This window comes from Misgurnus anguillicaudatus, chromosome 6, assembly GCF_027580225.2.
Source record: "Misgurnus anguillicaudatus chromosome 6, ASM2758022v2, whole genome shotgun sequence".
In the NCBI taxonomy this organism is placed as follows: Eukaryota; Metazoa; Chordata; class Actinopteri; order Cypriniformes; family Cobitidae; genus Misgurnus; species Misgurnus anguillicaudatus.
In genome coordinates, this window is record NC_073342.2 from 7,241,748 (window position 1) to 7,264,108 (window position 22,361).

At 38.2% G+C, this 22,361-nt stretch overlaps 3 protein-coding genes and 1 gene segment (V, D, J or C); all 4 read right to left on the reverse strand.

The window, feature by feature from the left end:
• Positions 1-9,219: 9,219 nt before the first annotated feature.
• LOC129433692 (Ig kappa chain V region S211-like) lies at positions 9,220-10,937 on the reverse strand. The segment is given in 2 exon segments: positions 9,220-10,785; positions 10,889-10,937. Coding segments are annotated over 2 exon segments (372 nt in total).
• A 7,756-nt stretch (positions 10,938-18,693) lies between these two features.
• On the reverse strand, positions 18,694-19,106 carry LOC129433948 (histone H2B). The gene has a single exon (XM_073868257.1). It carries the CDS (start codon positions 19,083-19,085, stop codon positions 18,711-18,713), a length of 375 nt encoding a protein of 124 aa, XP_073724358.1. The 5' UTR covers positions 19,086-19,106; the 3' UTR covers positions 18,694-18,710.
• Positions 19,107-19,972: 866 nt separating this feature from the next.
• LOC129433949 (histone H4) lies at positions 19,973-20,284 on the reverse strand. Its single transcript, XM_055192694.2, has one exon. It carries the CDS (start codon positions 20,282-20,284, stop codon positions 19,973-19,975), a length of 312 nt encoding a protein of 103 aa, XP_055048669.2.
• A 677-nt stretch (positions 20,285-20,961) lies between these two features.
• On the reverse strand, positions 20,962-21,545 carry LOC129433670 (histone H3). Its single transcript, XM_055192337.2, has one exon. It carries the CDS (start codon positions 21,489-21,491, stop codon positions 21,081-21,083), a length of 411 nt encoding a protein of 136 aa, XP_055048312.1. The 5' UTR covers positions 21,492-21,545; the 3' UTR covers positions 20,962-21,080.
• Between the last annotated feature and the right edge of the window lie 816 nt (positions 21,546-22,361).

The following is a 22,361-nucleotide window of genomic DNA, read 5'->3' on the forward strand; positions in this document are numbered from 1 at the left end:
TGACAGCTTCTCATTTGGCGGAGAAAATATTTCAGGGCCAGAAATACAGCCGTCAGCTCTAGGCAATTGATGTGCCAACCGAGCTGATGACCCTCCCATTCCCCTTGAGCTGGACGACCATCTAAGGTCGCACCCCAGCCCGTCAGGGAGGCGTCTGTCATTAGCAGTTTGCGATGACAAGTCGCTCATAGCGTGGGACCCAAGGCAAACCGGGGTCTTATCCACATAGTTAGTGTATGAAGCCCGTGGCGCATCACTTTAATCAGCCTTTGAGGGTTGGCCCTTGGATGAAACCCTCCGGCTCTGAAACGGCGTCATATGCAACAGCCCCAAAGGAATCACCGTGGATGCTGATGCCATAAACCCTAATATCCTCTGATATTATTTCACAGTGAGATCCTGGCCTAGCCTGACTCTGCTCAGGGTATGCTGAATGGCCTCGATTCGTGCGGGAGACAAATGTGCCCGCATCGTAATCGAATCCCAGACTATCCCTAAATAAGTCATTCTCTGGGTATGAAAAAGAACGCTTTTCTTGGCGTTGAGTCTCAACCCTAGAAAAAGTAGATGTGCTAACACAATGTTTTTGTGTTGGAGCGCCACCTATCGCGATTTTGCTAGTATTAGCCAATCATCCATGTAATTTAAAATGCGGATGCCCCGGAGTCTCAATGGAGCCAGTGCTGCATCCATGCATTTTGTGTATGTGCGGGGTGATAAGGCTAGGCCGAATGGAAGAACTCGAAACTGGTATGCTTCGCCTGCAAAAGCGAACCTCAGGAACTTCGTGTTGTGGCAATATTTCTATGTGAAAATATGCGTCCTTTAAGTCGATTGTGACAAACCAATCGTAATGTTGAATTTGTGCCACAACCGTCTTGACCGTTAGCATCTTGAACTTGAGAGCTCTCACTGCTTTGTTTAAAGCTCGAAGATCTAAGATTGGACGCAACCCCCCATCCTTTTTGGGAACCAGGAAGTTTCTGCTGTAATAACCTGACTCTCTCTCTGGGAGGGGAACGTGTTCTATGGCCCCTTTTATCAACAGAGATTGAATCTCTTGCAACAGTATTTGTGTTCGCTCCGGTCTCACGGAAGTGAATATCACGCCGTTGAAGCGCGGAGGACGACGAATAAACTGGATTCTGTATCCTAAGTGTACTGTGCTTATTACCCAAGCAGAAACGGCTGGCAGTAGTTTCCACGCTGCCAGACTCTCTGATAATGGTATTAATTTTATTATTTCCTCTTAGGGGAATGCTAAAAAAAAAACACTGCACGGGGGGCCTTTAACATTGAAGACAGAGGGTCTTTAACATTATGCTGGAAACCGCCCCCCCCCCCCCGCAAGCCCAGAGGCGGCGGAGGTGGAGAGGCTTCGTAAAGGCAACGGGACGGAGCGATCTGATGTAACATGATATGCCCCGCCCCCCGGCGAGCCCTACTGTAAAGAGTGGAATATTCCCTCATGCTTTTAACTTCAGTGAATTTCGTGACAACGGAGTCAACCGTGTCACCAAATAAACCCAATGGGGAAACAGGGGCATTTAAAAGAAAAGTTTTATCCTTCTCATTTATGCCTGACAGATTTAGCCATAAATGCCTCTCTGTGTTAACCAGAGCAGACATAGTACGGCCGATAGCGCGAGCCGTTTATTTAATGACACGAAGAGACAGATCTGTAGTCATACGCAACTCGTCAAATGTCTCTTTGTCTATCGTCTCGCCTGCACTCAAATCCTTTAACAGATCAGTCTGGTATGCCTGTAATATTGCCATAGTATGCAGCGCAGCACCAGCCTGACCTGCGGCTTGATAAGCTTTGCCCACGAGAGCTGAAGTTATTTACACGGTTTCGTGGGCAGGGTAGGCTTCTTTAATGAGGATACCGAGCCAGGCGAGAGATAACTCGCGTGCGTCTCTTCCACCTGTGGCATTTCGGTATATCCGCGCGTCTTCGTACCCACGATAGTCGTAAATTGACGCCGTGGGCATGAAGCACGCAATGAGTATGGTCTTTCCCATGATTTATTTAATTCACCATGGAGATCCTCAAAGAAAGAGAGAGGCTCATGTTTCGTCCTCTCCCTTTGTCACTATAGAAACCTATCCGCTAGTTTGCTTTGTTTGGGGTTCTCTGGCTCGCGAGGCCAATCAATTTGCAACCTGGCGCGTGTTACCACCTCGAGAAGCTCCTCGACCGACTTTCATCGCGCGAGAAACGCTCGGAGGCTGGTTTATGAAACTCCGCAGAACCGAGAGAGATATCATCAACGTCATTATTATAATTACCCCCACATAACCCAAAGAAACACCGGAGTGCGCTTCGGAATCACGCGAAGAAATATAACTTAATTTAAGGTTGCGGTCAGAAATAATCACGGCGAGCACGAATCATTTATATTGTGAATGATTCACAATGCTCGCACTCATCAGACTGTACAAAACCATGACCGCATGCTCCTCCCCCAAACACACAAAACAGTTAAGTGTGTGTGTCGTCCTTCGCCATAAAGCGAAAACAAACACGACTTAGACTGCTCGTGACTCTTCTTACTCATATTTTCCTTTAACTTAAACTCCTTTAAAATCGGAAAGAGAGAAAGTCTGCACTCTATCTTGTTGGAATCTAACTCCTAACAAAGATCTCAAGTGAAGTTCAAAAGGTAAGAGAGAGATTTGCATTTCAGTGTAGCACACACTCATTCAGAGTTGGTCTGAAAATAAAAAGACCTGATGACACAGCTGTTGCTCATCTATTTTATAGCCTCGCATGGGGTACGCTGTGATGTCGTCATCAACCGAGGCTATATACCTCCGGGTCAATTTCATTGACGTGTTTGCACACTATATTCAGCTGGTCAACGATAAAGACGTTTCCCCATAGCGCTTAGCAGCGCAGCATCGAGTAAAGCTTTTGATAGGGAACTGTCTTTTAACCATCTTCCTGTGTTTGTCCTGTCTTTTCCTCCATTCTTTTCTGACATTTCTTTGCTCCCTGTCAGATAATTCTTTGATACTTTTCAGTATCCCTTCTTCCCTGCTTTCTGATTTCATTCTCTTTCCTTTTTTTAAGTATTCTTGGTACCTCTCTGGTCCTCCCTCAATCTTTGTCTGTATTTTCTCAGTCTGTCCGCTCTACTTTCATCTTTCTGTCTATGGATGTTGGTGATTCCTCTCTCTCTGTAGCTATCTCTACAAATTAACCAAATATATTTACATTTACATTATTATTGTGAGCCTGCCCTGTCTACACTTAACAATGACATGTCAATTTACAATGATACTGATAAGTGCTATCTGTTATGTCAATTATATAAAGCAATTAGTCAAGGTCCCGCTAAATTAGCGCAGAAAGTTTTTACTAGAGACCAGAGGTAAAATCATATAGCCTTCATTTATATCAATAATGAGTCAAGCTATTATAAATTTATTAAATTAATCTGGCCTAGTTCATTTTATCTTAGTTTGTAGTCTTAGTCAAATCACGTACAACATTACAGAAATATGACTGACAAATTATTTGTACTGAAAAAGAACATATGGGCACTTGAAAGTTTCTATTTATTTATTAAAATAAAGAAATAAGTGTCATTTTGTCACTACCGAAACAATCACGTCACAACTGAGACGCCAACACATGTTTCGGTTGTGACTGTTTCGGTAGTGACGATTTAAGCTAACTTTGATCCTACTGCTAAGATGCTAATCAGTATGTAGTTAGCTAGCACAGTTCTCGACATTGAAACATGAGTAAAACCTAAATGACCAGTAGAAAAAATAAAAAAAATAAATTAATCATTGAAAATGTGCAATCGGTAGTGACATTCATAAATGTCACACACAGATTTCCAAACTTTTGATCATGTTTACTTCAAAACCATGGGATTACTGAAAATATCCAATAAATATATTTTTGGTTTTAATTAACAAAAGTATTCAAAATGATACTTCTTAACTCTTTCCCCGCCATTAAGAGAAAACGCTTCCCCGCCAATGACGAGTATTTCCGTCTTTCCGCAATACCGCTATTATCCACTAGGTGGTGCCCTTCCGCAACTTTTTAAAACCGGAAGTACTGCCCTATGGCAAGCTGCTGCATGTCCGTGTCTGTTTTAAAGATCACTCTGAATGGGATCTCTATGAAAAGTCCGTCACAAAAATGGAATTATCTCGGCTTTTTGCTCAAAATGTGGTGTTTTTGCAGAAACCTACCCACAAGGCCGCCTTAATGCACGGGCTTACCTGGGCTGAAGCCCAGGGGCCTCCGAAGTTCAGGGGCCTCCAATGTTCGCGTTCATGATGAGCTGAAAATGTCATTTTGTTTTGTAACTTGTCAGGTTTTCTGCCAATCACTCTGCACGTTACATGTCTGCTGATTGGTCCGTGGTAACTTACCGTGAAATAAAATGTCAGTAGTAACAGTCAGATTTTTCAATTCCGCGTAATATATTAAGTGCCCGTTGTCAACTTGGCATTCCTGCACATGTTAGACCAGTGAGGTGCAGGTCTCTCTCTTTCACGCGCGTGCTCGCTCTCTCTCTTTTTCGCGCGCGCGTGCTCGCTCGCTCTCTCTCTTTTTTGCGCGCGCGCGCTCGCTCTCTCTGTGCTCGAGTCTCTGGCATGCAGAAGTCTTTCCAACCGTGCGCAAGAAACTGCCGCCAAATAGAGAAAAGAGTTCCCGCACATAATGCTGTTAGTTGTTATAAAGTTTAAGTTTACTCGCGTTTATATCAGTGACACGTGCGCAGCTGGAGCGATGTAGTTTGACGCGACGTTAGCTCACAGTACACACATCTCTTGGTTTAGATTAGAAAAACAACAAAGAGACGCAACGGTAAAGGTGCTAGAAAGTAAAGAGAGACAAGACCATCTCAAAACAGACTGCATGATCATCCCCTGATAGCACCATTCATATTTATAATCTCCTTATCTAAAGATATATGCAGGTATGTTCCCTGTCTGTTTTGTGCATTTTCATGCTTGTTCGTTTTACATGCTTATGTATGCATAAATACTAAATACAATGCAGTCTATATCTTCAATATTCTAAAAACTAAATAACTGTTTAAAAAAATAAGATTTTGTCTATAAAGACTTATCTTTTGTTATCATTAATGCATTTTCACTTTAAAACTAACTTTAACTTATTATATTTTTAAAACTGTGCTGAGCATTTGGTTAGTGAGTGGCAATGAATTTTCTGCAAATTTGTATATTCCAAAAACTATATAAACCTTAATCTTATAAACATATATACTTTCACACATTTTGGTTTTATTATCACCACAAGTTGCTGTGTATGGTTGTTAAATAAAGTGTCTTGTGTTTATGCTCAAGTAGGCTCAGTGATATGTTAATAATGATATTATGGTGTTTTCTGGGTCAAAGAGGGAAAACTCACTGTTGTATGTCTCGAAAGAAACTAATGCATTTTGTTATGTAGATTACCTAAATATTACACTTAAAAAAAAGACTATAAATTGAGGGTATGGGGGGCCTACAAAACCTCTCAGCCCCAGGGCCTCACATTAGGTTAAGGCGGCCCTGCCTACCCATATTCAAAGTTGATTACAAAAGAACTACTAAAGGTAGGATGAAACGGGTTTTTTGTTTGAAAGCAGAGGGTCTGTTCTTTCATTTGGTATATTGTATGTTTATATATTTGAAGAAGAACATTTTCTGGAATGCATTAAACTTTTGTGAAAATCATGAAAAACGCTGGCGCTGGCTGGCAACTTTTTTTAAAAACGCTGGCGGTGAAAGAGTTAAAACAATGATACATTTTTTTTATTTATTTCATATTTTTTTTTCCTATGGTGAAATTCAGACCTTGGGGTTTGGGACAACCACCTCTCAATTGAAAGCACCATATAAATTATGATATTTTGAGACCCTGGGTAAAAAATGTGGGCTTTATTCTGGATGATAATCTAAAGTTTGATCGCCAAATAAATTCTGTTGTTAAAACCTGCTTTTACCAGCTGCGTCTGCTTGCAAAAGCAAAGCCGTTCCTCTCCTTTAGGGACCTTGAGAAATTAATTCATACTTTCATTTCATCTAGGCTTGACTATTGCAATTCACTTTACTTGGGGATTAGTCAGCAAACACTGTCCCGCCTACAAATTGTCCAAAATGCAACAGCAAGATTTTTGTGTGGCGTAAAAAAGAGGGAGCATATTACTCCTATTTTACGCTCACTACATTGGCTTCCCGTGCCTTTCAGAGTTGAATTCAAAGTATTACTTCTAGTTTATAAATCCATAAATGGCTTAGCACCTACCTATTTGTCTGATCTTTTAACTGAATATAACCCTCCAAGATCTCTTCGATCGTCTACCCAGGCTCTATTACATACTCCAAAATCGAGACTAAAGTGTAGGGGAGATCGAGCTTTTTACAGTGCGGCTCCAAGGCTTTGGAACAGCTTACCTGTTAGCTTAAGACAGGCTCCATCTCTCCTTACTTTTAAATCCAGACTCAAAACTTATTTATTCTCAAAAGCCTTTGATGAAAATTTAAATTAATGTGATTTTACTTTACTTTATTTTTTTTATTTTTTTTCTTGTGTTTTTTATCTACTGATGTGTTTTTATCTTATTTTCTCTTTTGTCTTTTATCTGTTATTTTATCTATTTGGAAAGCACATTGGTCAACAGCTGTTGTTTTAAATTGTGCTATATTAATAAATTGTCATTGTCATTGTCATATTTTATATATAAAGCCTGCAGCTACCTCAAATATTACTTTGGGTTTTGATTGTTATATTTTGATTGTTATTTGCTTATATATTTATTATCAAACATTTTCCTACATTAATCCTTTTTAAATTAGTTTTTTTGGTTCCGGGACAGCAATTTGCATGAATTCGGTAGAATGGCCCATAAACAACTCGCACCCGACCAACGTTTTCAAATAACCCGCCCGCAATTGTTTAAAATTAATTGCCATCTTACTTTCAAACGACTCTACCGACCGCGACCCGAATATCATTAAAAATATTTTTGGATGACTCCGACGGGTAACTGCAGGCACCCGCTCATTTCTTATCAACCCGCGCATCACTGATGCAAATTGAGTGATTCATTGAGAGGATGCGACTGCTGTTTCACAACCTCTATGCGATTGGAAAGAGGATGAGGCACTTCTCTGACTACGTTTGAATGTGCAAGTAAGTATTAAACTGTTGGTGAGATGGGATGAGAATGCAATGCTGACATAGGCGACAGTACAATCACAGTTGCACAGATGTGTAGTGCTGTGACGGATCAGAACTCTTGATGTGTAAACTTTAGAGAGAGTTGCGCTACTGTGTCTAGTATATTAACATATATTTTGCGAATAGAGTAATGAAAAACAACATATTTGGGGCGTTTATGTGCGCAGTTTGGAATTCCCCCTCCGTCTGTGTGTGTGCGCGCGGATTAAGGGCACTCATTAGGGCACATCGGAGAGACCCGTTCCTAAAAGCAAGTGTACATAAAAGGGCCACGGAAAAATGCAGAGATCCGTGAGAATGCCACGAAAAAATTAGCAAGAAATTCAGTGTCTATCTCACAGAACTTTGTGAGATCAGGTTGATCAGAAGAGTTAAAAAGGTGTTTAGTGCCAAAAGATCACATTAAATATTGACTTTTGCCTAAAGTTATTTTTGTTATTTTTAGATTTTGTGTACATATTTCCCATATCTTCTCTTTTAATAAAGTTAGTGAAAAATAAATATGAATTGTCATTAAATGTTTATTCCCCTCCATAAACTTTACTCAGTCAAAAAGACCGAACATCTTCCAGATTTATGGCCTGTTAGTTGTCATGGCCTCTAATAGAGGACCACAGTTTGTCTCCCACTCGTGTCAAGAGTTGTGTTAACAGATCAGGGCCTCAAGGTTTCACCCCCAAACTTATGGGCAGGATCTAAAGCACATTCTGCTGCCTCAAACCTCCAGATGGAGTAGTTGTAGTGGATTCCCACATGGAAAGAACCTATATGTGGATATATGTGCATATATGAAACCTATATGCAGCTTATATGCACATATATGCTTCATATATACAGCATATATGCACATATATAAAAATATATATGCGCATATATGAAACATATATGCAGCTAATATGCACATATATGCAGCACATATACAGCATATATGCACATATATAATAATATATATGCACATATATGAAACCTATATGCAGCTAATATGCACATATATGCTGCACATATACAGCATATATGCCCATATATGATAATATATATGCTGCATATATGCAAAATTGAGGTGCATATATATGCATATACAGGCCATATAGGTCTCCTGTATTGCTGCTTTATATCCACATATGAGCCCTATTAGTTATGTCTCCTATAAAGCAGGATCTGGTCATTTTAGCTCATATCTCACTTTGGCAAATGTCATACATGCCCAGCTCATATTTTCTATTATCAAGGCAATAACTAAGAACTAACAAAAAAAATGCAAGAACTTATGTATGTGCAAACACATGAAATTTGTATGTAATTGGCATTTTATGGAATTTAAATACACTCTATGAAAGGATGTGTTAATCCTATTTAACACACTATGTGTCATTCCATCTTGATTTTGAGTTTAATAAAGAAAAGGGGCAAGATGTGTTAAAACAACAAAAAGTGTGTTGTCACAAAAATAACACAGAGTTGTGTTAAGTTAAGGACAACACATTAGATGTGTTATTTTAACACATTCATTTTAAGAGTGTATGGCAAATACAGGGAGAAAAGTTATGATGTCTGCACGTTTAAAACATTTACAAGGTCTGTCTAGGACATGTATAACAAAATGGTTTACAATTTAACAGCTACTGTTTCAAGTTCTTTAACAGCGACAGTAGCGCAGATGGTAGAGTGAGTTGTCTAATGATCGGAAGGTTGGGTGTTCGAATCCCAGCTGTGGCGGGTGAGATTGCATGTTTGTAATTGGAAAGGTTGGATGTATGAATCCTGGCTCCTGCAGGTGCAGACTGTCATTGGTTGGACCTTTATTTATGTTTAATTTATTAGCAGCTACAGATTTGAATAATTTTACCAATATATAGGTTAACATATATGTACATATATGTACATATATGTACATATAATATAGGAAAACGGCCAATTTTATATATGTCACATATATGTAAAACCTATATCAAAACCTATATTGAAACATATATGTTTATATATGTTTCTTCCATGTGGGTTGAGTACGACTGTAACTCTGTGCTGGTCTCATCCACATGACAGTTCCTGTTTCATTGGTTTTTTTTTGGTTTTCAAATCCAATGTCGCATTCGCTCTGTTTCCTGCACAGCTGGATTAAACTTTCTTCTTCTCAGTGAAATGATCGTGGTTGTGTGATGTTGGATTCAGTGAAGGTGTGGTTTATGTCAGCGTTGCCATACAAATGACCTGACAGTAATGCATCTTGATTTTGCCTCATACCTGGAGACTCTTGGTGGTGCCCGGCCCAGTTTAGGCCCTGGCTCGCACTGGCCCAATAATGGAAATGTGACAATTATGCATTCAGCTGATGCTTTTATACAAATCAACTTGCATTCAAGATATTCATATTATCAGTATTTGTGCTCCCTAGAAATTGAACCCATGACCTTCTGGGCTGCTATCACAATGCTTTACCAGTTGAGCTACAAGAACACATAGTTCACACATGCAGCACATTTAATCATTTAAGACTCAATACTGAAAGAGAGCTCATATCACCGTTACATCTGTCAATGTGCTGTGTTTGCTGAAACAGTCAATACATCTTCTAAAAACTTTACATTTGTGTCTAACAGCTTCATTAATGAAAATGGCATCAGTAGTATTTGTGCAGGATTGTCCTGTATCATTCAATAGTTTTAATAGTTGATGAAAAGGTTCATGTAGCAGTAAATGTAAAATTCATTTTTTGTGATGTGAAGATGATCTCTGGAGACAGAGCTGATCTATTCTGAGTCTCTTCATCCTGACAATGTAAATGTGAACAAACCAGTTTCACTTTAGCTAAATGAAGGCATTAGTCAGTTATGAAATTATCTGCATACCATTTTGTAAATCTCATGAACATTTTACATTTTTCTAATGGATTGTGCTGGCCAATTCATAACAAAGTATAAAGTTTTTCTTTCCATTGTAATAAACAGATTTTGTAAATAATAATTTCTTCTCTTTTATTCTCATTTGAAGTTGAGGAGTCTGAATATGGTTTGATGAAAAGGCAGTACGAACAGATAGATGTTAAAATAATCTGTGTTTATCTTATCATAAATAAATACATACCTGCCCTTAGCATGATTTCTGTTGATCATAAGATGATGTTGTGTTATTTGTGTGATCAGTGTTGCGTTTTATTGTGTTGTATGATCATCTGCAGTATCTGTCAGGTGTATGAGTTCAGTCACTGTGCAGTCTGACTGTCAGAGGTTTTTGTATCACTCTTTATCACTGTGTCAACACATTAGTGCTACTTGGATAGTGATAACTCTGACAGTAATAATCTCCTGAATCTTCAGTCTGAACTCCACTGATGGCCAAAGTGAAATCTGTGTTTGATCCGCTGCCACTGAATCTTGATGGAGTTCCTGACTGAAGTCTGTTTGTCTCATATATGAGGAGTTTAGGAGCTTCTCCAGGTTTCTGTAAGTACCAGGCTATACGATTACCATTACACACTCTACTGCTGACTTTACAGTTTATTTGAACTTGTTGTCCTGGTTGAACTGTTATTGATGGACTCTGAGTAAGAGTGTACTGTCCTCTACACACTGAAAGAAACAACAAGAATGAAATTTAAGACATCACTGAAACAAATCAATATTTCACTCTTCAATAAATTAATGATCATGATAAAAATGTTACAACACAAACCTTGAGTAAAGACTGTGAGTGTCCAGATGAAGATGATGATGAAAGTCATTGTTGTTCTTTTGGTTTGTGTGATGATGAAGATTCTGTTCTGTTCTGATCTCAGTCATGAAGTGTTAAACTCACAGCACTATAAACACTCACACATCACTGAAGCATGACAACACAATGCAAACTCACTCTCACTTCATTTACATCGTTTACCTGAACAAACTTTTTCATTTCATTTTTCACAGTGTACGGTGTATTCATTCACAGCCCCACAAAGAAAATTTATGACAAACAAACTGTTCTCCAACTTAACATTATAATCAAACAAAACATTAAATTATACAAAGTAGTGCTGTTGGTTAGTAGCCTTATTTTTTAAGGTTTTAATTATACAGAATTCACAATAAATTAATGTATTTTATAAAATGTTATAAAACTGGGGCCCCCGATCCCGGCCCCCAGTTTGAAAACCACTGCGATAAGGTACAGTGTAACATAAGAATGACATAGCGTTAAGAAGGTTTTGGAAAACCCAGCCCTGGATTCGGGATTGATTTTGGGACACCCAAAGATTCAGGCCCACCTCAACTTAATTCATGCCCACCCATCTGTCCTGTTCTGCTTCCACCACTGAATTAAACTTTGACTGATTTTAGATGATCTGTCAATGTATTTCTGAGATGTTTGTTTTCAGAGACCCAAGCCTTCACCTAAACCTTTTCAAGACTCACTGTCATAATCTCAATAGTGTCAAAATAATCTCAGTACACAAACAAACATCATCACATCATCATCATCAGATCATTACTAACAGTTTCCATCACATTCAGACCTGTCTAACTTCACACTTTCAGATCTCACACATCTCTACTGAACTCCTCTATCACAGATCAAACTTGTGTAGATTAATGACAATCAGTCCTATCTCATGCCTACTGAACCACTGGGTTTCAGTATTGTAATCTGATGTAAATGTCACAGATACTTGGATACAGAATCACACCTGGACCTCCATTGTCTTATCTACATTTACTTATGTAATGTTTTCTTCTGACGTTTGTTGTTTGTCCACGAGCTCCACCTTGTGGTTCCAATACAATAAGACACAAAATTATTTTCATTGCTCTTCATTTAAGCAGATCTTCCAAATAACACCTGCGTATTAGAAATGACTAATGACACAACTTTGCAATGTCACTTTTTTATTTATCACACACATCTAGTAGAACATTCGTTTATAACATGCAATACTTGTACATATGCGTGTTGCATAACTATAATAAAATGTTAAATAGAAGAAAGCAATCCAACTACAGAGAATTTATAAAAAAAGTGTATCAAGTTTATTATAAACCCCATTAGAAGCATCTGCTGCAGGCTTGTATTTTGACATCACGCGTGATGCACATAAGTTTACATGACGCGGCAAACACATATTTTGAAAGGAGAGCCACGCAGCTTATGGGCTACATTCATGTGTGCCCCCTCGAAAAATAAGTCACTGGTCTCCACTGGTTTTTAGCCAATTCTTAAAGACGGCTACAGAATCAGCAGATCTTGTTGCAACTTGCAGATCATTCCACAGATATGATACAGATCCAGAGAAGGTACGTGATAGCGATTTTTTCCCTTTTTGGGATGGCACCACAAGACATCACTTGATGGCAGAGTGCAGGGATCTAGATGATACATAAGTCTGGGCCCATTATTTGAAAATGTGAACTCGTGAAGTAATGTTTGAGTATGCATTCAATGCAAGCCTTTGTACATAAGGCCCCAGCTCCTCTTTGTCATGTGCTATTGACCGGTGCGAATCGTAATATCGGTGCTCTATTGATAATGGCTTTTTATAGTAGTTTGTACGCACTTAACTCAGATTCAACCTACTTAGAATTGATTAAAACTAAGTAATTTCAGTTTTCCATCTCATAGTAATCAACTCAGAGTTCTTACTGAAGTGGGCCCCTGAAGTAATTTTTTCTTTTGTCAATTATTTATTGGTTACATAGACATTTTTATTTTTCATTGTTTGATGCATCATCTGCTGTTCGTTACTTTGATGGCAGCGCAGTGAAGCAGGGGTTCTGTTTGTTTGTGTGTGTTTTTGTTTAAGTGTTGATTTCAAACAACAACAACATTTTCCCAGAATCACTTTTATTTGTAAACGGTTTGAGTCAAACAACATGTGTGCTGGGTAGAGTTGGGGTTTGGATGTCTAAAAATGGAACAGAAAGTTATTCTAACCCCAACCCCAAGGGACAATGATAAGAAAATAGGAAAATACAATGAGAAAACAATACATTCAAAAGCGCAGAGTAAAAAGTATGTTTTTGGCTAAAACAACATATTTTTGGCTTTAAATGTGTGATACAATACTCAAGAAATTAGACAATAGGAGTAATGTAAAAAGTTTCAACCTGAAGAAAGTGTTTTCCAATTCAAATACAATAATAATTACCTGTACAGCACAGAAATATTTGTATATTTACATAATTAATTTTAAGAATTATTGAAAAGACAAAGAGTACATGTAAAACCAAAATGAAGTTTTGGGTATGCCAGGCTTGCCCTTTATACACATTCCAGATACATTAGCATAAATTTGTTATATTAAGAGTTTAGAGCTAGATCTTGGGTTTGTTAATCCCAGTTTTATTTTAATTTGAGTTGTGTTGCGCTACTTAATTGTAAACACAATTTAAGAAATCTTTATTTAAACCATCATGTGGTATATTGTGTCTTCCATTATGAATTGTGATTATTTATGCCATGAATACGGTGTAACTAATCAGCAACAATATTGATATTGTTAGTCAAAAAGAAAATAAACAGTTTGACAACCCCGCAGGCATATGACCGACTTTCAACATTGAAATTTGGTTGAAATAAGGTCAGTTGTTTGTTCAACTTTGAAACAACGGTGAATGGTAAAAGGTTGCAAAAGGTTAATAAAATGCTTAAAAATCAATAAATAAATTTGCAAAATCAAAAGGTAATTCAATGTTGATTCAACCTTGTCCTTGACGTTGATTCGAATCAACGTTGAAATGCTTGCTGGGAAATGTAATAATTAATTTTAGGATTATAAATCACCACCATATATCAGTAATAATCTATTGTATTGACTAATGGAGCAGTGTGGCTGGATATATTTGTCACCGGTGCTGTTAATGTTTTTCTCGAGCGATTGGACTCTTTTCCGTGAAATTATAAAAGATGTCTTGTATTTACTGTAAAATAAAGACGACATCCCGGACTGGACACTTCGAAACAGACAAGCCAAGTTACCGTGCCACCAAATGTCTCTATTTTATTTGTAATAGGCTAAAATATGCTACATCTTTGAATCGTGCCACCAAAGTGCCTGTTTCTGATCATCTAGCAACAAATTTAATTGTAAATGTTTGTATATTTAAACCTCCTCATTTGCTCAGTTTAAAGTTAATCCCCAATTGAGATTTAAATCAGAGTTTAATGCAGTGGATCAACTGGATTAAAGATAATCTAGATTTACTGTAAAATTTAAACCTGACTCAAAATGGGAATTAAAACGTAGCCCTGATTATGTTTAATTAAACAAGGGATAAAGTTTGGTACAACAGAATGATCAAATCATCATTGATTTAAACCAGATTTAAGCCTAATCCTTGTTGGTGCAACCCACCTTAAATGTATGTATTAAATACACTGAATTAACCTCATCTATCTTTTATTAACCCATTTGTGCCCAAATTTTTCTGAATGGTTTCATGCATATAATTGTGTTAATAGTGTCCTCTGTAAACATGTTCTGCATTTATTTTCCCCATTTTTATTTTTATTTTTTTGAAAATCGTATTTGAATGTGCGGCAACTATAGTTGCCGGTGGGCAAAAAGGTTGTATGCACCCCTTTAATGTCAAATTTTAATACATTTGGCATCTTACTCAAAATAATGGCTTTCAACAGATCAACCTTTATACATAAACACATTTATTATGTATAACAGTCAAATAACATTCGATGCGAACCCCCCCCCCCCCCCCAAATAAAAATGCATCAAGCTTATAATCTCTTGTTCAATTCAATTCAATTTTATTTATATTACGCTTTTCACAATTGTTAATTGTTGCAAAGCAGCTTTACATGAGTAGATGTAAAGGAGAACACAGAAAATCAATAGATAATATAAGAAGTAGAATATAGCAGCTAAGGATAAACCGTACAAGCGAGCGTATTAATAATGTAACGTATACAGTAAAGTGCTAAGTTAAGCCAAAGTTGGCTGACTCTCTCGGGGACGAAAACCCCCCTAGGAGAAAACCCTGTGGGAAAAACTCCTAGAAGGACAAAAACCCTTGGGAGAAATTAATATATATATTTATATATATAAACAGGGTAGGGATAGGAGGCGGGTAAGCGGATTAAACTGGTTCAGCCGGTGGTCGCGCATCGGCTGGGCATCACGTTGAAGGACAGCCAGTAGATCAGTGGTGTGATGACCTTCACAGCAACAGGAAATGGGTCTGTTTGTCTCATTGTCCTTGGGGTCAAGGATGAGACAGGGAGAGAGAAACAGAATTCTATTAGCGTAGGGGCCGGTCGCATGAAACGCAAGTGTCATGCAGTATTGTAGTTTAAAGCTCACGTAACACACGGTGTTTCTGCATTTCTGATATTAATCTGGAGTACCTATGGAGTAGTATGACATCCTTTATATCTCCGAAGAGTCTTTAGTTTAATCAGATTTATAAAAGAAAGATTAGCTTTACCGAATCTTTCCGATAACGTACGAAAAAATGAAGAAGGAGGAGTTATAACACGGGAGGAGCGAGTACGAGTCATACAACACTATACAACACTATACAACATATATTTTAACTTATGATTCACTACATGTTCGTGTCATTTATATAATATACACGCGCCTATTTCCAACATAAGACAGAAGTCTTACTTACCACGTGTAACTCGTCATGACCCGGTTCTGAAAATCCACCGAATAAAACACACGCAAAACTCCGCTGCTAATCCGGATAATAAACTATATCCATTGTTTCCATAAGGCTGGATGTCTTCTCCTTACATCCAAAAACACTTCTTGTTGTGCCATTGTTGAGTTTTGAAATTAAACAAAGCTGAGTGGCGTGATAAGCTGTTAGCAAGCTCTAGCGTCTCCCGTTGACTGACGGCTGGGCGGGGTTTTCCGGGGGAAGTTTTCCGGCGGAAGCCCATATAAAAAAGTGATACGTATCGAAAACCCCTGAAACGTCAGTTAGAACCGTAATCGAAAAAAATTTGCCGAAACTTGTACGAATCCTGGCGAAGTGCATTCGGCACAGAAATACTCTGAAACACGCCCAACTGCATTTTTGACACTTTGCCTACGTTTAGCATGAGGAAACAACTCTATAACTGTGTTAATAAGTCAGAATGCTTGAAATACCATTAAACCCCCCCTTTAAAAATGCTCGGTTTCAGACAGGCTACCTATTGCAACAATAGTATATTACCCATATGAGGTATGTGAGTGCTTTGTTCTAGACAAAAAAACTATTGCGGGACAAGTACAATTACTGGACATTTTATGTGAATGCTTTGCTAAAGAAGAATGTCTTAAGTTTAGTTTTTCTCTGTTGCATTCAGTGCTTTCTTCCAGAAACAACGGACCATATGTCAGCTCCAAATCAGTTCATATCACTTAGGTCATATCACTTAGCACATCGTTCGTGGCTCGACTTGTCGAGTCTGTTTTTCAAGATGTCTGCTGTCTGAATACGCGTAATGTGCTGTCTTTATAAAGTAGCTTCTTATTAAACTGTTTGTACACTGACAAAGTTCTCAATGCTTCAGTTTGTATGTAAGGACCCTCATTATGCTACTGTGGTAGTGTGAGGCTATTTTGAGCCTTGCTAGTGGTATTAACTAGCAATTTACTTGTACTTACTCTTTGCCCCATATACTAGCGCTATATGCTAATCTGTTTTTATTGATAAAAAACTCTTTACATTCGATTATCATGAAAACGCATCACCATGTGTTAATTACCCCTAGGTTCATTTTTCACCTGAGTTGTCCTTTAATGAAAAAAATATGAAAATAAATCAATAAAATGGGCAACCAGTCTTTGGAAGAAGAGGAGATCTCTGTCTCCCTCTTTAAATGACCTGTATGAATGGATTTTATTCCCTATCAAATTAAGGTCTAATGGACAGTAGATATGTTAGTTAAAGGGTTTTAGGTATGATATTATGAAAGAAAAAAGCACTAAAAAGACCAATAACCTTGATTATTAACCTATTGACACAGTATACACCATTTCCCCATGATATATGTACTTACAAGGCATTTGCCCACCGGCAACTATAGTTGCCGCTTGGACTTTTGACTAAGTATATAAAAAACTATAGATCTCTTGTAAGATTTGTTTTGTTTGGATGACTCTAGAGACCTTCATGATTATGTAGATACATAAATGTCAACCAAAAATACTTGTTAGTAAAATGAAAATTACCTTTTTTTGGGAGGGTTTGCCTTCGCCATGTTTCTTGGAAGAAGAGGTAAGAAGTTGACAGCCTCATGTGACAGGAAGGAGATAAATACCTTTTCTTTCTTTTTTAAATCCTTTATTTGATTGTTAGCTTGCATGTCATTGAGAAATAAAACATGGATAACAACTAAAAAATTCTTAAAAAAGGAAAATGACAACTATGCACTGTGGCAATTATAGTTGCCGGTGGGCTGAATGAATGAAGCATATAATATCATTTCAGTTGTCATTGCTTTCATTATTCAATTTGCTTAAATAATACAGTCACAGTAAATTACTGAACTGTGTGTGTACAGAACAGTATTAAAGGGATAGAAATTAAATTCTGTCATCATTTACTCTCATGTTGTTCTTAACCTGTATGTTGTTAATATCATAGAGCTGTTGAGTGCTTTAATCTTAATGGTTTAGAAATGCTACACGGGTATTCACTATTTTTTGATAAACGCAAACCTGACCAGTCAAATGTCTTAAAATAAAACATCTGAATTATGACTTATTGTGAGGTAACCATTGTATAAGCGGAATAATTGAGAAAGGCCCATTGAATTATTTAAAAATATTTATTCCAGAATAATGATTTCTATTGTGCTCTGACCAACACAACTCATCCACATTTATTCACTCAGCCCTTACAAACCACCTGAGATACATTGCACAATTTTGGGCTGTCCCAGACGAAAGATTACCATCGTGAAACTATCGTGGCAATTTCTGTGACTGTGACTCTTCATCGCTATATACATTTTTGAATTGTATGCCATTCAGTTATGACAGAGACAATGTCATTTTTATGACCAAACATACAACAAAATACTGGAGTTACACACTTCAGTAGTAATTTAATTCAATTCAACTTTATTTATATAACACTTTACAGTTGTTCGTACCAAGCAGCTTCACATGAAACAGCATGTGATCGCAATCACCCAGTATTATAAAATGTATTCTAGTCAGTCCCTTACATACATTAAAATATTTTTTGTCATTACAATACAATCAGATTGACAGGGAAAAACAAACATTCACCGTTTTTATGTATTATCAACTGAAAACAAATCTTGCCTTGATACTCCAACATCAATCTGTGTGTCTGACAGAATTCATCATCATAAAAGACCCTTTTTAATGTTTGAAGAGCATCGGGAAGCCCGTTTAAGTTAGCTGACTTGAATTTTGATTTATTAAATTTTACTTAAAGAAACAGCACTCATTTTAAACACTCAATTAATTTGGATGCTCGTTTATCTGATAAAAGTGGGTGGCTCTTAAAAGAGCCTTTGAGTGTTGAAAGCGTCAACAGATTTATTTGGAGCTGGTGTACTTGGTGACGGCCTTTGTTCCCTCAGACACGGCGTGTTTGGCGAGTTCACCGGGCAGCAGGAGACGCACAGCGGTCTGGATCTCTCTCGATGTGATGGTGGAGCGCTTGTTATAGTGAGCGAGACGAGAGGACTCACCGGCGATACGCTCGAAAATATCATTGACGAAAGAGTTCATGATCCCCATGGCCTTAGAGGAAATCCCGGTGTCAGGATGAACCTGCTTCAGAACCTTGTAGACGTAGATAGCATAGCTCTCCTTCCTGGACCTCTTGCGCTTCTTGCCTCCTTTTACGGCGGTTTTAGTAACGGCCTTCTTGGACCCCTTCTTAGGTGCGGACTTCGCTGGCTCAGGCATGATGGCTCAAGACAAAACAACAAAGTGTGTAACGATCTGCTCTGGTGGAGAAGTATTTATTCTCTGTCCATGCTAATTTTCAAAGACAACCGTCTTACGGTGCTGATTGGTTGTCTTCATTGGACAAACATCATGAATGGATTTCATTGGTGTGGCTAAGACGTGAGAGAGCCAATCAAAGTGGCTAAGACCGTAGCCCCACCCACAGCCTAATGTTTGAATTCAATGCACTCATGTATTGTAGTGCGGTTTTACTTTCCCGCTCTTTTTAAAATACAATTTCTCTGAAATATAGTTATTATATAGTTATTTATTTTGCAGGAAATCGTTTATTAAAGGAATACAAGCAAGATCGTGTTAGGTAAAGGCTTGAAAGCAACGCTTTTGAGAACAATGTTATCGTTAAAGAGATGGCGTTTGTTAATCCTTATGTTAGCTGTCAATTTAGTTAATTAAAAACTTGTATTTGGCAAGTCAATGAAGACGACTAAAAAAGAGACAATATACATTTCCAAGTAGCGCGCTATACAAGTTCTCATTTAGAAACAAAATGTAAGTCCAGCGCAATGAGACGACCAAATTAAGGTACCTACATGACCGTTAATTTCTAATCTGGAGCTGTGAGTGGAAACGTCTAGAAAAATTCGTGATCAACACTCTAAATAAGTCTGATAAACATTATAATAATTAATCGACATACGTAACTGGACAGGGGGGTTGAAACTGAGAACAAGGAAGTCTGATCGGATCACATCGACTTTAGCTAAACTATTCAACCTAGGGATCAGCACGCACAAAACATTAATAATGGGCAGATTTCGTCTCTTAATGTGATAATGTGGGTGGCTCTTAAAAGAGCCGTTTGGGTTCGTGTGGAGTTAAGGCATTTAACCTCCGAAGCCGTACAAAGTGCGACCCTGACGCTTCAGAGCATAGACGACATCCATGGCGGTGACGGTCTTTCTCTTGGCGTGTTCAGTGTAGGTGACGGCGTCACGAATAACGTTATCCAAAAACACCTTCAACACACCGCGAGTCTCCTCGTAGATCAGACCGGAGATACGCTTGACACCACCACGACGAGCGAGACGACGGATGGCGGGCTTGGTGATTCCCTGGATGTTATCACGCAATACCTTGCGATGACGCTTAGCGCCTCCTTTACCGAGTCCTTTACCGCCTTTTCCTCTTCCAGACATGACTTCAGTCTGATGATCAGTAAGTGAAAAGCGCGACAGTGAAACAAAACTTTACAGTTGTCTACAGGACCTAGTGGAAACACACACAAATGAAGGCGGTGCCTTGTGACGTGTCACAGTAAAAAGAGCTACATACAGCTTAAAGCTGAAATTTAGCTTTCGATTATTAACTGATCTAAACAGACATCTTTTTTTTAAAAAACGTTATTGTTTATTGTAGAAAAGTATATGAATTATATGAAATCATATGTGCTTGCTGAGTGATTTTAAATAAGTGGGGTGCATATGCTTCTAATAAACGTGGTTCTTATAATGTAGTTATTCAAATATCAAATTGTCATTTTGTCGGTAAAAATAAATATTTATTTTTGAGGCACAGAATTTTAATTTTTAAACAATTTTAGTGCTTAGTTTATAATCTTATAGTCTTCCGTTTCCGATGCTTCTGCCATTATGTACCGGTCATGATATGCAAAACTTTAGACAACATTTCCTCATTGAAAAATCTGGAGAAAAGTAAATTGATGACGTTAAAAAATATGCCCATGCTACCTTCACAAATAAAAATCAAGTGTTACGTTGAAAAGTTATTACTTTAAATCGTCACCATCCCTTCCCTAACACACTTTGATAGAGACAATAGTATATATTAACAGATTTATAAAGAACACATCCTTAAAAAAAAAAACACACAGAAAAACCTTTGTAATTCAATAAACAACAATGAGAAATTTCTCGTTCAGTGGAATTGTGGTGGCTCTTAAAAGAGCCTTTAGTGTGGGGGACGCTATCAGGTTTAAGCGCGCTCTCCCCGAATGCGACGAGCCAGCTGAATGTCTTTGGGCATGATGGTGACACGCTTGGCGTGGATGGCGCACAGGTTCGTGTCCTCAAACAGGCCAACCAAATAAGCTTCGCTGGACTCCTGCAGGGCCATGACGGCGGAGCTCTGGAAGCGCAAGTCAGTCTTGAAGTCCTGGGCGATTTCTCTCACCAGACGCTGGAAAGGCAGCTTACGGATCAACAGCTCAGTGGATTTCTGATAGCGGCGGATTTCTCTCAGCGCTACGGTACCGGGCCTGTAACGATGAGGCTTCTTCACACCGCCGGTAGCTGGGGCGCTCTTACGGGCAGCTTTAGTAGCGAGCTGCTTCCTGGGCGCTTTGCCTCCGGTGGATTTACGAGCGGTTTGCTTTGTTCTTGCCATAATTACAAGGAAAATTCTTTGCCTGTCGACGTAGAATACACAGTGTCTCTCTGCAGGCTGTTTTTAAAGACAAGTCGACCATGCGCTCAGAGGGTGGCGACAGTGTACTCGCAAATGGTTGGCTAATCCGTGACGTCAAAGTATACAGCTAGCCAATGACTGCGCGTCTCCTTTTTTCAAACAAGCGGTGTTTCCCGCTCGAAATCCTTCATAAAGCAGAAGTTTAAGTAAGCACAATACCACACAATATTACAGTAAAAAATATATTAGTGCAACTTTCATGACGTTAAATCAATAAAAGCATTCCTTCCGCTAGAAAAAATAATCCCTGACTGCGAACAATAACATGAAAGCTCAAATAAAAACAACAAACTGTTCTCAAAATTTGTCTTATATCTTTATGTGTTGCTAAGGGTGTTGCTATGGGCGCAGTGATATTAAATAGAACTGTTGGGTGAAGCGGTCATAGCAGTGTTTTATCGTGAATAAAGCACACCTATTGACCAATCAGAATCAAGGATTGGAACTAACCGTTTTATAAGCGGTTTTAATGCATCAAATATTTATTATAATGGTTCAATGTTAAATATCTTACTGTCCTGGAGAGATTAAGCTAAACCAATATAAAAATGCATTAGACAAAATTACCAGTATAACCGCATTCACCAGACGATTTTATGTTTTTAATAGGCATACGTTGTATGTGCCAGCACTGCATGTAAACTTTAAAAGCTACAATGTTGTGGGTAACTAACACGGCATTGCACATTTGGGGGATTTTTAAGTTTTCTTACAGAATATAATCCTACATACTGTAAAGAACAATAACATGGCCTTACACTGATTTTTATATTTTTAAGACTAACGTTA

Coding starts and splice junctions, on each gene's coding strand:
- LOC129433948 (XM_073868257.1), bottom strand. CDS start 19,085: ATGCCTGAGCCAGCGAAGTCCGCACCTAAGAAGGGGTCCAAGAAGGCC.
- LOC129433949 (XM_055192694.2), bottom strand. CDS start 20,284: ATGTCTGGAAGAGGAAAAGGCGGTAAAGGACTCGGTAAAGGAGGCGCT.
- LOC129433670 (XM_055192337.2), bottom strand. CDS start 21,491: ATGGCAAGAACAAAGCAAACCGCTCGTAAATCCACCGGAGGCAAAGCG.